The sequence below is a fragment of the Pongo pygmaeus genome, chromosome 11 (assembly GCF_028885625.2).
Source record: "Pongo pygmaeus isolate AG05252 chromosome 11, NHGRI_mPonPyg2-v2.0_pri, whole genome shotgun sequence".
NCBI lineage: Eukaryota > Metazoa > Chordata > Mammalia > Primates > Hominidae > Pongo > Pongo pygmaeus.
In genome coordinates, this window is record NC_072384.2 from 74,701,705 (window position 1) to 74,716,803 (window position 15,099).

A 15,099-nucleotide genomic window follows, 5' to 3' on the forward strand; every position below is an offset into this window, starting at 1 on the left:
GTCTTGGCTGGTAGACTTCTAACAGTTTTGACTCCAGTCCCTGGCTCCTGGATGGCACCTCTGGACAAACCCAGGGCCTGGGTGAACTAACTTGCTACCCTGAAGAGAAGGACAGAGGCCTGAATAGCTTTGCCACCTGCTGATTTTAGAGCTCCAGGGCCTTGAGCGAACATAGGTCATAGCCAATGAGAGGTTATAGAAAGGTTGGGCAAGACCTGGTGCTGTGCCAAATTCAGATCTGACCCAGTGCAGTCCTAGTGTTTGTGGCCACAGGAGTGCTTGTGTCACACCACCCCCAGTTCCGTATGGCTCAGAACAGAGAGAAAGACTCCGTTCACTTAGGAAAAATTAAGAAAACAACAGTCTCCGCCTGGTAATCCAGAGAGTTCTTCTGGATTTCATCCAAGAGCATTAAGGCAGTACCTCTACAAGTCTGCAAGAACCACAGCATTACTGGGCTTGGGGTGCCTCCTAAAACAGGTACAGCTTAGATCACAACACTTGAGTCCTTTCAAATATCTTGAAAGTGTTCCCAAAAAGGACAAACAAGCCCAGACTGATGTCTACAATAAATACCTAACTCTAAAATGCCCAGACGCTGAAGAACATCTACATGCATCAGCGCCATCCAGGAAAACATGACCTCACCAGATGAACTAAAAAAGGCACTAGGGAGCAATCCTGGAGAAACAAAGATATTCTCTGACCTTTCAGAGAATTCAAAATAGCCATGCTTGAGGAAATGCAAAGAAATTCAAGATAACACAGAAAAGGAGTTCAGAATTCTATCAGATACATTTAACAAAGAGATTAAAATGATTAAACAGAAACAAGCAGAAATGCTGGAGCTGAAAAATGCAATTGGCATACTGAAGAACACGAGTCTTTTAATAGCAGCAATGATCAAGCAGAAGAAAGAATTAGTGAGCTTAATTTGAAAATACAGAGAGGAGAAAAAAGAAGATAAATAACCAATGAGGAATACCTACAGCATCTAGAAAACAGCCTCAATAGGGCGAATCTAAGAGTTATTGTCCTTATAGAGGAGGTAGAGACAGAGATAGGGGTAGAAAGTTTATTCAGCAGGATAACAGAGAATTTCCTAAACCTGAATAAAGATATCAATATACAAGTAAAAAGACTGAAGCTGTAATGAAGTCTCCCAGTAAAGAAATGCCCAGGGCCTGATGGCTTCACTGTTGAATTCTATCAAATGTTTAAAGAAGAACTAATACCAATCGTACTCAAACTATTCCAAAAAATAGAGAAGGAAATACTTCTAAACTCATTCTATGAGGCCAGTATTACCCTGATACCAAAACTAGACACAAATACAACATAAAAAGAAAACTACCAGCCAATATGTCTGACGAATATGGATGCAAAAATCCTCAACAAAATAATAGCAAACCAAATTCAGTAATGTATTAAAAGATCATTCAACATGACCAAGTGGGATTTATTCCTGGGGTGCAAGGATGGTTTAACATATGCAAATCAATCAATGTGATGCATCACATCGACAGAATGAAGGATAAAAACCATATGATCATTTCAATTGATGATGAAAAAGCATTTGATAAAATTCAACATCCCTTCATAATAACCCTCAAACAACTGGGTATAGAAGGAACATACTTCAACATAATAAAAGCCATATATGAAAGACCCACAGCCAGTGTCATACAGAATGGGAGAAAGCTGAAAGCCTTTTCTCTGAGATCTGGAACATGACAAGGATGCCCACTGTCAACACTGTTATTCAACATAGCACTGGAAGTCCTAGCTAGAGTAATCAGACAAGAAATAAAGAGCATCCAAATTCGAAAGGCAGAAGTCAAATTATCTTTGTCTGCAGATGCTATGATCTTATATTTAATAAAACCTAAAGACTACACCAGAAAATTATTAGGACTGATAAATTTAGTAAAATTGCAGGATACAACATCAACATATAAGAATCAGTAGCATTTCTATATGCCAACAGTGACGAACAATCTGAAAAGGAAATAAAAAATGTAATACCACTTACAATAGCCACAAATAAATATCTAGGAATTAACTTAAGATGTGAAAGATTGCAATATTGAAAACTATCACACGCTGATGCAAGAAATAGAAAAGGACACCACCAAATGGAAAGATATTCCATATTCATAGATTGGAAGAACCAATATTCTTAAAATGTTCATACTACCCAAAGCAATCTACAGATTCAACACAATCCCTATCAAAATACCAATCACATTCTTCACAGAAATAGGAAAACAATCCTTAAATTGTACATGGAAGCACAAAAGACCCAAAGTAGCCAAAGCTTTCCTAAGCAAAAAGAACAAAACTTGAGGAATCACATTACCCGACTTCAAATTATATAGAGCTATAGTAGTCCAAACAGCATGGTACTGGCATAAAAAGGCACATAGACCAATGGAATAGAATAGTGAACCCAGAAATAAATCCAGACACCTATAGTGAACTCATTTGCAACAAAGGTGACAAAAACACACTGGAGAAAAGACAGTCTCTTCAACAAACGGTGCTGGGAGAAATGGATATCCATACGCAGAAGTATGAAACTACACCCCTCTCTCGTCATATAAAAAAATCAAATAAAAATGAATTAAAGACTGAAATCTAAGACCTCTTAACTATGAAACTACTACCAAAAAAAATTGGGGAAATTCTCTAGGACATTGGTCTGGGCAAAAATTTCTTGAATAACAAATCACAAGCACAGGCAACCAATGAAAAAATGGACAAATGGGATCACATTGACTTAAAAAGCTTGCACAGCAAAAAACAAAAACAAAAAACCCAAAAAACAAGAAGCAAACAAAAAAACAATCAACAAAGTGAAGAGACAACCCACAGAATGGGAGAAAATATTTGCAAACTACTTGTCTGAAAGAGATTTATAACCAGAATATATAAAAAGCTCAACTAGATCTACAGGAAAAAAATCTAAAAATCTGATTTTAAAATGGGCCAAAGATTTGAATAGACATTTCTCAAAAGACATACAAATGGCAAACAGGCATATATGAAAAGGTGTTCAACATCACTATCAACAGAGAAATGCAAATCAAAACAATGAGATACCCTCTCACCCCAGGCAAAATGGCTTTTATCCAAAAGACTGCAGTAACAAATGCTGGCAAGGACATAGAGAAAAGGGAATCCTCATACAATGTTGGTGGGAGTGTAAAAGTATAACCACTGTGGAGAACAGTTTGGAGGTTCCTCAAAAACCTAAAAACAAAGCTACCATATGATCCAGTAATCTCACTGCTAGGTGTATACCTAAAAGAAAGGAAGTCAGTATATTGAAGAGCCATCTGCACTCCCATGTTTGTTGCAGTTCCGTTCACAATAGCCAAAATTTAGAAGCAGCCAATGTGTCCATCAACAGATCAATGGAAAAAGAAAATGTGGTAACTACATAATGGAGTCATAAAAAAGAATGAGATCCTGTTATTTCCAACAACATGGATGGAACTGGGGGTCATTATGCTAAGTGAAATAAGCCAGGCACAGAAAGATATATATCACATCCCCTCACTTTGTGGGTTCTAAAAATAAAAACAATTTAACATATGGGGCAGAGAACAGAAGAATGGTTACCAGAGGTTGGGAAGGGCAGTGGGAGGGTGAGTAGGAAGTGGGGATGGTTAACGGATACAAAAAAATATAACGAATGAAGACCCAGTATTTGATAATACAACAGGGCGACGGTAGTCAATACTTTAATTGTACATTTAAAAATAACTGAAATAATTGATTTGACACAAAAAATATAAATACCTGAGGGGATGAACATCCCATTTTTACGTGATGTGATTATGCATTGCATGCCTGTATCAAAACATCTCATGTATCCCATAAATATATATGCCTACTATAAATGCATAAAAAATGGAAAATTTATAAAAATTTGCCTAATTTTTGGGTCAGCCTATGAAAAATAGCATCTCTTCTTAATTTACATGCTTTTAAAAATTATTAAGCAAAAATAACTTTAAAAGAAGCTGTTTTGGGGGAATATTCTCCTGTTTTTTTCTATTAATGCTTTCCTAGAAAGCAAAATATACTGCAAAATGACTAAAGTAAGCCGATTCTTGACATAACTGCCATAGTTAAAATTTGAGATTCAGAGTAAGAAATACTTTCCCAAATAACTGAGATAAAGCAGATAACACCAATACAATTGTTTTGTTCAAAAAATTATGTCTCAAGAAATGATGTCTCACATGTAAAATCTAATGCAACATAGAGACAAGGGAAGGCACTGTGACCATGATAAGGGTATACTAGCAACAGTAATGAAAATGAGGTCTCTTCTCTTCTTGGAAAGCCACTGGAAGAAATTGCATGTACATTTGAAGAAAAATGATGCAAGCCACTTGCCCATTATTAACAGAGCCCTTCCAGTTTGATTGCTGTGACATACTTGATATTTTTACAATTAACCTTTGATTTGGTGCTTTGGACTACAACAGAAAACTATGCATGCTTTTTCTTCCATTTTAAGTTCCAATGCCACATGGCCTTTGCTATTTCAGATTAAGTCTTTTAATTTTGGAAACATTTTCACTGATGGCACCTATTCTATGGCAATGTATGTAACTTGCAACTCATCATTTATATTTAAATGGTAGAACCATTTATTTCTTCAGGAAGGACTTTAGAAATATTCTAAACTTTGAGATTTTTTTTTCCACACAGAAGGATGCTAGCTCTCTAGGATCTTAATACCAAAGTATTAACTCTATGAACACCCACATTTCAATATACAGTTACTGATAATCTGGAAAGACCTGTACTGTTGTTTTAAGCCATGTGAGAGAATTACAGGAAAAGTTCATTTGTATTAAGTTTTCAGAAATGATTTTTCGTAACTACACTGGATAGAAATAAAACGGCATAACTTTGCTTCAAAAGTAACTATTCTGTGGCCAATCTAGAAATGTCAGATTTAAAAATTAGTTCTTCTAAATGTCTATTTAGAACTAATTGCTTTGATAACTGTGTTCTCTAGGTATTTTGGGTGTGTGTGTTTGTTCATGTCTATTTATCTAAGATGAGGGCCTTGGAATAAATAGGATTCTCTCGTGATAATCTCAAATATGGTCATCCATCATATCCTATAGTCTCATAGATGTAGAATTAGCAAAACTACATTTAATAGTAAGTACACACCATAGACGAGATTATCTTTCCTGTCCTCTGAAGTCAAGACTAACATGAGTTTGACCTTTTGTTAACCTGTTTGATCATGTTAACCTGTTATAGAAATACATCAGCTTGCCTTCATGCAACTTTTTATCTATATCACATAATCTACCTTAAGCACATTGGTAGAATGTTTGTTAAAAAATAGCCATGCATCTCCTCAGATTGGTCATATCTAACAGATATGACTAAAACGGTCACTCCACACACTCTCCAGCAAAACTGGTGTAAGTCTGCTTCTTCACTTAGCATGTACCACTTCTAATATAACACGTAATTGACTTGATTACATTTCCCAACATCCTCCCACCATCTTTAGAATGTGGCCTCTACAAAGGCAGAGATTTTTGCTTTTGGCCGTTGTGTTACTTCAAGTGCTTAGAGCAACCTCAGGCACCTAGTAGCACTCAAACGTTCACTGACAAAACAATGTGGCAGATGAGGTCAGAGACACAATGGGATGGGATGTGGAATAAATCATCTTTGGGCTTTGTGGGCCATCTTCAAGCTCTGAATGAAATAGGGGAGCCACTCCAGGATTCTAGGCAGAGCAGTGCTGTCACCTGACAAAAGTTTTAAAAGCATCGCTCTGGCTGCTGTATTGAGGATGGGCTGTGGTGGGCAGGGGTGAAAGTGAAAAGACACTTATGAAGCAAGTACAGTAATTGCATGAGGAATCATAAAGGCACAGATTAGGATGAAAGTGGTATAAATGGTGATATGTGGTTGAATTCTGGATTGTTTTGAGGGGAAAGCAAATAGTATTTCTTGATGGACTGGATGTGGGCTGAGAGAAAGAAAATCAAGGGTGACAACAAGGTTGTTCTAGCTTAAGCAACTTGAAGAATTGTATTGTCATCAATTGACTTGTGAAAGTTTGTGGGAGATATGTTTGAGGGTAGGGTGAGCTGTTTAGCAGTTCAGTGTTGGACATGTAATGTTTCAGATGTTTTGTCAGGCCATCACCAAAGGATGCCAAAGGCAGGTGGATCTGTGACTAAAGTTCAGGGGTGTGGGGAATTACATATGAATTATATAATTATATAATTCATTATATATAAATGGGATGCAAAGTGAGTGCAGAGAGGAATAAGGCCCAAGTACCCTGCAGTTAAAAGGAATGAATGAATTTTATCACAGAACTAGAAAGAATCTCAGGTTCTTCTCAGTTAATAAATGTCCTGAAGGAAAAAAAAAAATCATTATCTGGTGATGTTACTTTATGAAGGAAAGGTAAGAGAACAAGCAAATTATGAACATAATTTAAAGATAGAATTTATTCTCTGATGGTTTACTCATGCAAACTGCACATAAAAGAAAATAGTACAGTTTGTGTAACATTGCAAATAAGGACTGAAAATGCTAGGTACAGAAGTAGTATGACATCCTGAAAGTCAAAATGGAATTTGTGTTTATACAACTAATAATGATTTTTATTTGCTCAGTACAGATTGATTTACAATGAAACTTTTGCTAACCTTGGTAAGCTTGTTAACCGTTTACATGACTTCTTACATCTATGTAGTTTTATTTTACAGTTGCAAGAATTCTGTTACCAAAGAACCTTAACTTGCATAAGTAATAAGATGAAAGAAAAATGTACTGAAGGACTAAAGAGTGAAAAATTGAGGCTTTTCCTAACCCATTCAAACTACAATAAAAAATAGCCTTCTTGCAGAATTCATATTTTGTGCCTTTGAGATAACTCCTTAGAATAATGATATCAAAATCATGATTTGAAAAACTGATTACTTTAAAATAATGAAATTAGTTAAAAATTAAAAATTTAAGAATTATCAAATAAAAATGCTCTCATTTTAAAAAGCAAAACAATAAAATTCCCATTATCTTCATACTTAAAGTCCTGAAATGTCATTTATATAATTTGAATGTTTCCCAGTTTGGAACTTAGGCAGGAGGGATATTTCCTTGAATTATCAAGGATATTCCATACAGACTTTTGAAATGTCAGTCTCATCAGGAGATGGCACTGAGACTTTAGCAAATAGTGTAGTATGGATGCAGGACAAACTACACAACTTATTATAAATGCATTACAGATATTTACATAGTGGAATCCTGCTTGAATGCCAGAAGTTGCTACTGGGTAGGACTCATAACTATTTTACAAAGTTTTCTTACGCACATCTACTACTTTTAAAATTTTATGTTTAACAATTTATTCTATTTTAAAATATGTACTGTATTTTGAACATAACTGCAGAATAAAAATAGATAATGGCACATTAGAAAACTAAGTATCCCACAGATGATTGGATAATGAGAAAAATGTACCTACAATCATCTCATCAGAAACAAGCTACATCATGGAATGTTAGTTATCCAAGCCTGCACAATAATGACATTTTAAACTGCAATCATCTATTGGCCAGCATCACACTGAAGGCATCGTTAAACATTCAAGCAAAGATTGCTGGCATAAACTATTGAAAGACACACACGCGCGCACACACACACACACAGACACACACACACACACACTCTCTCTCATTCATGCACACTTCCCACATTGTAATTACATTGTTCTAAAGATAGATACTGATTTTTTTTTCCACGAGAAACATTATCAAAATTTGCTACTAAAAGATGACAGTGCTTTCACAAGAATAAGTACAAGTTAGCTCGCAAGTACAAGACAATGGGGGTAAACAGTCTTAAATTTTCTAAGTAGTAATTTTAGGCTTTTCTGGCAACCATACCATACTTAATTATGCATAAACTTTGCAGTTTGTAACCTGAAATCTGTAAAAACAACAACAAAAAAACAAAAACAAGAGCTAATTTCAAAAATTATTAGATATTTGATAACCCTGTATCATACATTATATAATTTCATATTTTTTAGCCTCAAAACATAGGTGTAAAATATTGAATTTAAGACTTGAAAAATAAAATCATTTTTGAAATGCTGAAAATTCTAAAATGTTTACTTAAACTCTTAAATAAAAAAGGAAAATGATTATAAATGACCTTGATTTAGCTTAACAATGCGCACAAAAGCACTGTATGTCTTTACCATGTTTTCACTCACTTTAAAAAAAGTGTTCTTTAATGTTTTTCCTTTTGCATAATGTGCAAAATAAAAGGCAAAAAGATTAAAAGCAAATTTCTATCTTTCTCTTGCCTAGTGCTTTTATGACTCCGTTAACATTACAAAGTCAACAGGGACTATGCGAAACTTTGGTATAAATGATAATACTACTACCATCACAGTTGAGGGTTAAGGGGCGGTCAAAAGAAATGGAAGTGGGAAGAAAGATTCAGTAACACCCCCATTTATTAAAACACCAGCAAATTAAAAGTGAAATAAATCACAATGAATTATAATACAATTTACACATTGAGCACAGAAAAAATTAATAAATCTAATAATATTTATAAAAAAAGCAAAATCAGTCTTTTTCCAGAGACTAAAAACTGTTTTTCAGTCTGATCAACTGCTGCTACACCAACTTTAGAGCCAAATTTAATTTCAAGTAAAAAAAAAAAAATTTACAACCACAGATTTCGCATAAATGGAAACTGGTCTTTCCTTGATTTCCCTTTGAAGTCACTAATGAGTATCTAAAACTGTTGTACTGCAGGTTTTTAATCAACTTCCTGAGGGCTGTGACTGGGAGGAAGGAGCCATAACGATCTGTGAAAGAGCAGGCTCTGTACTCTGGTCCGCCATCTGGGTGAGGACTGAAGTGGCTACAGCTTCTGCCTTGGAGGTTGAACTGACTCCATTGGATGTGCTGACCGAACTATGCTGTATAGCTTCTGTATGTGGACTACTCGGCACTGAAATGTCTTCTGAACTATCATCTTTATCAGCAGCTGGGTGGAAAAAAGAAAAATTATTCATTTTCCTAAAATCAGTAAGAATGCACCAGTATGCTGAGGCAATATACAGAGTAAAAAGTTAGAAAGTATCTTACAAAACTGATTAGACAAGTTGGTATTACAGGAATTGATATAGGTCATGAAGTAGGCAATTTTACCTGCAATAGGTCAAAAGAAGGCACAACCATGCATATGGAAACATCTGGGTGCCCACTGCCTTATGGAATAGAGCTGAAGAAATATTTGCTAAATAGTGTTAAAGAAAGAAAATGAGGTAGAGTTTGGAAGACAGTCTCTTACAGATACAATCAAACATTAAGTATCACATTTAACAAACTCAGTCTGGTTGGCCTACATGTCATTCTTATTACAAGATAAAAATGTATAACCACATGCATAAACAAAATGAATTCTTACATACAAATTATATCTTCAAATTATTCCCTCTGCATTCTCCAGAACTGTATTTATTCTGACTGATTTTCCATCTATTGCAGCCATGGATGATTATAACACCTGATTCTAATGATGCATACATAGGAGAATAAGCAGTATTTAGAATCTAAATGCCACCAGCTGTTATAGTTGCATGAATAAATTGGGATTCAAGTAAAAATCCATATAAAACTCTAAACACTGCAACTGAAAAGATATTAAGGAAAGGGCATTCTAAATATTTACAAAAATAAATCTGCAAATATTTAGACCTGAACAAGTCTCTTACATCCTTATTTTAATAGAACAGAATCCAGTAATTTCATTTAGTAAAAATTTGATATAGATAACACACACAAATATTTATAGTATATGTAAGTTATGACGAACAGTGATAACATGAACACCTGGGAACCGAGCCGCCAACTTAAGAGAGAACATTGCTATTAACACTTCTGCTTCCTGGAGGTTCCTGTCCTCACCAAAGGTAATCACCACTCTGACATTTCTTTAACCATTCTCTTGTTTTTTCTTTGTAGTTTTACCACATAGGTATGTATCCCTAAGCAATATAGTTCAGCTTTGTTTATTTTGAAACACTTTAAAAACAGTATCACACTGGATGTATTCTTTTGCACCTTGCTTTTTTCACTTGGCATTAAAACTTTTCTTATTCAGTGTTTAGGAGTGACAATAAGTAGGCTTTTAAAATCAAATCTAAGAATGTGTATTGGCCTGCTTACTAATGGCCAGATGCCCATTCTGAAAGTCAATTAGTGAAAAAAATTGTGGACATCTTATGAAGCAGGACTTAGCCTATGATTTGCAATGTAGAAGATGGAGAGGGTGATACCTGGTAGTGTCAACTTTAGCTAAAATAAAATTATTAATTTTGTGCATTTTCTGAAATATAGTTTTCACAGAATTTTTCAACATCTGCCTCAAATCCATGCATTTTTGAAAAGCAGGTTTTAAAATACATTAATGAGATGGGACCCCATCTTCTCTATAACATGCTATAAATCAAAACCATACCCCTGGATACTTGACCTCAAGGTACAATAAAACAACACCACCACCACCACCACCAACCACCAGAAGTAGTAATCCTTTTAAAATTATATAAAACAGAATGAATACTTAAAAAAAAATTATAGATTCAGATGGTACATACGCAGGTGTGTTACATGGGTATATTGTGCAATCCTGGGGTCTGGGCTTCTGTTGAACCTATCACCAAAACAGTGAACATAGCACCCAATAGGTAGTTTCTCAACTAGTTGCCCCTCTCCTTCACCCCCCTACTTTTCTGATCAAGCAGTAATGAATGTTATAAAATATTTATAATTCAGTTATTAAGACAGCCAATACAATCATTACATGTATAAAGAAAACAAAATACTGGCAATGACAGTTTAACTGGAGGGAATACTAAAAAGCTCTATTTGTTTATTTCACCACTAGTCTTTTTTTTTTAAAGTATTTTTATGTGATTTTTAAGTTTTAGGGTACATGTGCACAACGTGCAGGTTAGTTACATACGTATACATGTGCCATGTTGGTGTGCTGCACCCATTAACTCGTCATCCAACATTAGGTATATCTCCCAATGCTATCCCTCCCCCTCCCCCCACCCCACAACAGGCCCCGGTGTGTGATGTCCCCCTTCCTGTGTCCATGTGTTCTCATTGTTCAATTCCCACCTATGAGTGAGAACATGCGGTGTTTGGTTTTTTGTCCTTGGTTTTTCAGTTTGCTGAGAATGATGGTTTCCAGCTTCATCCATGTCCCTACAAAGGACATGAATTCATCATTTTTTATGGCTGCATAGTATTCCATGGTGTATATGTGCCACATTTTCTTAATCCAGTCTATCATTGTTGGACATTTGGCTTGGTTCCAAGACTTTGCTATTGTGAATAGTGCTGCAATAAACATATGTTTGCATGTGCCTTTATAGCAGCATGATTTATAATCCTTTGGGTAAATAGCCAGTAATGGGATGGCTGGGTCAAATGGTATTTCTAGTTCAAGATCCCTGAGGAATCGCCACACTGACTTCCACAATGGTTGAACTAGTTTACAGTCCCACAAACAGTGTAAAAGTGTTCCCATTTCTCCACATCCTCTCTAGCACCTGTTGTTTCCTGAATTTTTAATGATCACCATTCTAACTTCACCACTATTCTTTAAAAGAACAACAGGCTGACGTTTCCCTGAATGTTGAGTTCAAGGGACACACCAGCTTTTAAAAATAAAGAGGCTGATCTGTGATGAGTGGTATAAGGAAATGTAAATACATACTGGAGGCAACAACTCAAAATGAAACAGTAAATTATAAGGGATGAATGCTTACCTACAGACTTTCAGAATTAGGTAAAGAAATCTTTAAGCAGTACAAAGAATCAGGTACTCACAATTATGTAATTATAAACCTTACATACACATCAAATACCTTTACAATGTGATATATTTGCACCTATGTCCATTTCTAGGTGAGGGGAGAAAATGACTGGTGTAATCACAAGCACTAGAGAGATACAGAAAACCATGCTGTACTCAAAGAGCCACTTCCAGCTCTACCTAAGCTAAAAGAAACCAGCTGTTTGGCAATTCAGTAATCTTGAAAGTTCTCTACCTATGTCCACAAGTTTCTTTTTCTTATTTGAGATAGGGTCTCCCTGTCACCGAGGCTGGAGTGCTATGGCATGATCAAAGCTCACTGCAGCCTTGAACTCTTGGGCTCAAGTGATCCTCTTGCCTCAGCCTCTCAAGTAGCTGGGACTATAGGTGTGTGCCAAAATGCCTGGCTTTTTTAAACTTTATTTTTTGTAGAGATGGGGTCCCGCTATTTCACCCAGACTGGTCTTGAATTCATGGGCTCAAACAATCTTCCCGCCTTGGCCTCCCAGAGTGTTGGGCTTACAAGGGATAAGCCACAGTGCCTGGCCTATACAGATTTTCAGTAATAAAAGTATTTGTGGTTGATTAGTCCCCAAGAAGCTTTTCTTCCCATTTATAATTATAGAGACAATTATAATACAACTTTAATTATGCCCAGATCTAAAGAATGTTAATTCATGGCAATAAGATCACTTTTGTGCTTTATTCTTCATGGAACCCAAATATTTAAAATGTACTCTTATTATTTTCATTCAGGTTTTATATTACTTAACTGTTGGGGTGACTTAACTGTCATGGTTTTCCCACGACTGAGGGGTCTTCTTAGTAAGTAGGACTTTCAGTGCTAAAACTGGGCGGGACAGACCCTATGGCTGTGACTTAGTACTTCCACCTTTACTTGAAAGATTTTGTAACATTCCTTAATTTCTACTAAATCTTAGTTTTGATTCACAAATGTTTTTAAAGATTTAGCTAGTATTACAACTCACCACTGTTAGCAAGAGCTGTGTGCTACAACATAATGAAGAGTGTAAATTTTTCAAAGGTATTCACTTAGTCAATCTCTGTATCTATTTTTACTACTACACAACAGAGAAGTCAGACTTATTTCAAAGATTTCAAATTTGAAAATATAAATTATTTGAAAATTTCTACAAAATCCAATTATCTCCCAAGAGCTGAAGAGAATTAATTTTATGGTAGAACTATATTTCAGTTAATTTGATTATCTACATGACTAGACAGGAATAAAGATAGGATTATTTCCAAACAACAAAAATATCCTATTCATTTCTTATATTCTCATAACTTAGTACTCTATGTACTAAAAATGTATTAATCTAGATTTTCAGTCATTTAAGTATACAGTATATAAACCCACGCATCTATACACTTAAGATATCTTGTAAATCGATTGTCAAATGAATAACTGGTTTGCATCTGCTGAGCATACATTCCCTGGATAATAGAGTCAAAACTGTTGGGATTATCTAATAAATTATCAAAGATTTAAAAATTACAGGTAATTTTGAATTGGATACAATTTAAGAGAACAGTTAATTTCCTTTTAATTTTATAAAATAATTTGTTTATTTCCTTTTAAACTATCAAAATCCAAGAGAGATTTCTTGTTAAGAAAATCACGTATGCATAAATGCTGAACTAGTAGCTTCTATAGGAAATTATGTTGTTAAGTCAGATGGGAACCGTAATGGCCTCATCCCTGAAGCAATCATTGTTAATATAAATCCCAAACATATTTCTATATGGTTCCAATTTACTCCACAATGTGTTTCACCATCCTGTCAAAATTACTAGATATCAAATAACCAAGATTTATATGCTCAAAACTGACAAAAATCAGCGTTCTAAATATATACGGCAATTGAGAGTTGCTAAATCTACGGAATCTTTTAAATTAAAAAATATTGCCCATTCTGATGAAACTGCTTACAATGACTACAAGTAAAGATGGTGGCCATTAAGTTTTATCGTGACCACCTGAGGAACTGTTTGCATCCAATACAAAATGTTTCTTTCTTTTGAATTACTGACACTGGCAAATTAAAATGAAGTGGATACATATGGTTGAAACAATCTTCACATTTACAAATATCCTGAAATATCACTAAATCATAAAGACTAAAGCTGTGGGTTATATATTATAAATGTTGCCTAATGCATTCCCAACTCTGTTGTTACAAATTTGTATACTATGGACAAAATTGGCCATTTATTCAAGAGTAACAGCTGGTTCCAACACTGTGCATCTTATCAAAAAAGGACATTGCAAAAAGGAAAAGGCACAATTAACCTCTAAAATGCTGAAAACAAAAGAATCTCATTCTTTGGGAAAACATTTAGCAGGAAACTTACAAGCAGATAATTTAACTACTGTTCCTGTTTTAGCATTTTTATAACTAACTAGATATCTCAATATAAAGGTTTACAACAATAAAAACATTACACAATGCTGACATTATCTAAGAAAGAACAATAGGATCTGATACCGTAAAGGGATATCATATATTGTTAAAGGCAGTCAGCTGATTTTAAAAAGAAAAATATCATCATTAATGAATGGAGGCTGGGAAAAAAGTAGTGTTTCACCCTGTCAATCTAAGACAAAGTGTTACCCTGAGAAGATGAACAAAATATCATCAAGTACTTACAGTATATTTTAAATTATTAGCTAATCCATTTTGTTGATCTAAGGCAATGCTTAGGAAAAAAGCTAGAAACAGGAAAACTCAAACTCTCTAGATTCTAAAAAAGTATACCTCTCTACTGCATTCTATAATAACCTTACAGACATTCTGATATTTAATCTTAAATATTAGAAGCGCACTCTCCATTTTTAAAGTAGCAGCTCAGTTCACTCTGATGGTATTTCACTGACGTAGCCTAAGGCTATAGGTAATGGAACATTACTCACTATGATAGCCAGATTTCTTCTGCATGGCGGTTACAGGGCAATCTTTATGAGCCAGAAGAAGCTGTTTCAGCTGTGCCACTTCATTTCTCAGCAGGGTGACTTCACTCTGGAGAAGAAACAACTTATGTACCTTACCACAGACTAAACATATTTTTTACTGTTTAAAACAAGCAAGGATTAAAGTATAAAATTGGACATCACTGGCAGAACATTAAAAACAAAGAAAATATGCTGATTAAATGTCTAAT

The 15,099-nt window shown here is 34.9% G+C and overlaps 1 protein-coding gene across 9 annotated transcripts in view; it reads right to left on the reverse strand.

The window, feature by feature from the left end:
• Positions 1 to 6,485: 6,485 nt before the first annotated feature.
• The window catches only part of ATF2 (activating transcription factor 2), a 93,690-nt gene continuing 85,076 nt past the window's right edge, over positions 6,486 to 15,099 (reverse strand). For 7 of the 9 annotated variants that reach the window (XM_054476896.2, XM_054476886.2, XM_054476890.2 and 4 more), the window contains 2 exons: positions 14,852 to 14,957; positions 6,486 to 9,072 (listed from right to left, as the gene is read on the reverse strand). In XM_054476896.2, coding sequence (XP_054332871.1) covers positions 8,846 to 9,072; positions 14,852 to 14,957 — 333 coding nt within the window. In that variant the 3' untranslated portion in view covers positions 6,486 to 8,845. Of the gene's footprint in view, positions 9,073 to 9,236; positions 9,325 to 14,851; positions 14,958 to 15,099 lie in introns of those variants that run through there. The other 2 variants (XM_063647627.1, XR_010122841.1) reach the window with 2 other exon arrangements.